Source organism: Morus notabilis, unplaced genomic scaffold (genome assembly GCF_000414095.1).
Source record: "Morus notabilis unplaced genomic scaffold, ASM41409v2 Scaffold4010, whole genome shotgun sequence".
Lineage (NCBI taxonomy): Eukaryota > Viridiplantae > Streptophyta > Magnoliopsida > Rosales > Moraceae > Morus > Morus notabilis.
In genome coordinates this window covers 1-1,475 of record NW_010358739.1, presented here as the reverse complement: position 1 = coordinate 1,475, position 1,475 = coordinate 1, and the positions used below count along the sequence as shown (strand labels likewise).

The following is a 1,475-nucleotide window of genomic DNA, read 5'->3' as shown; positions in this document are numbered from 1 at the left end:
CTGGCCAAGTTCCGCTTTATCTGCATAATCATCTCCTTTAACTTTATTCCCACAATTATCTCCTTACATTTAGGGAAAATAGTTATCATATAATTGAGAAATGGAATTTTAATTAGTTAAGATGTAATTAATTATTTAACCGATTTAACTACAACAACTCAATGTAAACGATGTCTGTAGTTTACAAAATGTTCTTACAGGAACAAATAAGCAAACAGGTCGAAGGATAGAATGAACTTCCTTGATAAACTAAAACCCCGTTAATTTGTATTAAAAAAAGAAGAAAAATCATGTGCTATTGTAAGAAAAAAATGCCTACTAGTATTTTATATCGTAAGAATTTTGAAAAATTTTGTTAAATTTTTTTATTTTTATAAATTTAATATAATTCTGATGTAACTAATCTCTATTGTTACAAAATTCTGTTAAAAAAACAACATAATTTAATTTTCAATTCCCAATGAGAAACTTTCCAAACTAATAATTTATCCTAAATAAAATAAAATAAAATAAAGTACACAAACTTCACAACAAAGCCATTGGTTTCCAACTCTCTTTCCCACTATAAATATATAAATACCACATTGCACAATCCTCAAACTCCCATCTTTAAAATAGTTCTCTCTCAAAAATCCCAACCACAAAACCAAACCAAACCATGTCCACCACCACCACCACCACCCTCCTCCTCTCCCTCCTGGTCCTCCACTACCTGTCTGAAATCCCAACCACAAAACCAAACCAAACCATGTCCACCACCACCACCACCCTCCTCCTCTCCCTCCTGGTCCTCCACTACCTGTCTACCACCGCCAACGGCATCGGCTTCAACTACGGCACCCTCGGGAACAACCTCCCGCCGCCGCTGCAAGTGGTGAACTTCCTCAAGACGCAGACGACGGTCGACCGGATCAAGATCTTCGATGCTAACCCCGACATCCTCCGGGCCTTTGCCGACAGCGGGATCGCCGTGACGGTGACTGTCGGCAACGGCGAGATCGTGGGCCTGACGGATCCAAAGGCGGCCCGGCGATGGGTGTCGACCAATATAAAGCCGTTCTACCCGAGAACGAGAATCAATTATATAGCGGTTGGGAATGAGGTGATTCACTGGGGAGATAAGGTAATGGTTGCAAACCTCGTACCTGCTATGAAGAGTCTTTACCATGCTCTGCTTCTTGAGGGCATCAGGGATATTAAGGTTAGAACATCAATCTAGTACTTTTCTGATCATCTGTTTTTCAACTTTTTTTTTAAGCAACTTTTTAACTTATTTTATTTCTCTATATAATGATCTATTTTGAAGTTTTAAGAGTTTTTATTTTTTATTTTTATTTTTTAATAAAATTGTCTGGGAAAAAAAACACAAACACATGAGTTTAGAAAATAAATAGCAACCCCTCTTTTTTAACCATTTGTCCCTTATTTTTTTTAGGAAACACATTGTTTAATAGGTTTTATATTTTTTAAAATAT

At 36.7% G+C, this 1,475-nt stretch overlaps 1 protein-coding gene across 1 annotated transcript; it reads left to right on the top strand.

Annotated features, from left to right (window-relative positions):
- Positions 1 to 613: 613 nt before the first annotated feature.
- LOC21383988 (glucan endo-1,3-beta-glucosidase 11) lies at positions 614 to 1,238 on the top strand. The gene is made up of 2 exons (XM_010093160.2): positions 614 to 631; positions 722 to 1,238. Exon 2 carries the CDS (start codon positions 749 to 751, stop codon positions 1,217 to 1,219), a length of 471 nt encoding a protein of 156 aa, XP_010091462.2. The 5' UTR covers positions 614 to 631; positions 722 to 748; the 3' UTR covers positions 1,220 to 1,238.
- Positions 1,239 to 1,475: the final 237 nt, after the last annotated feature.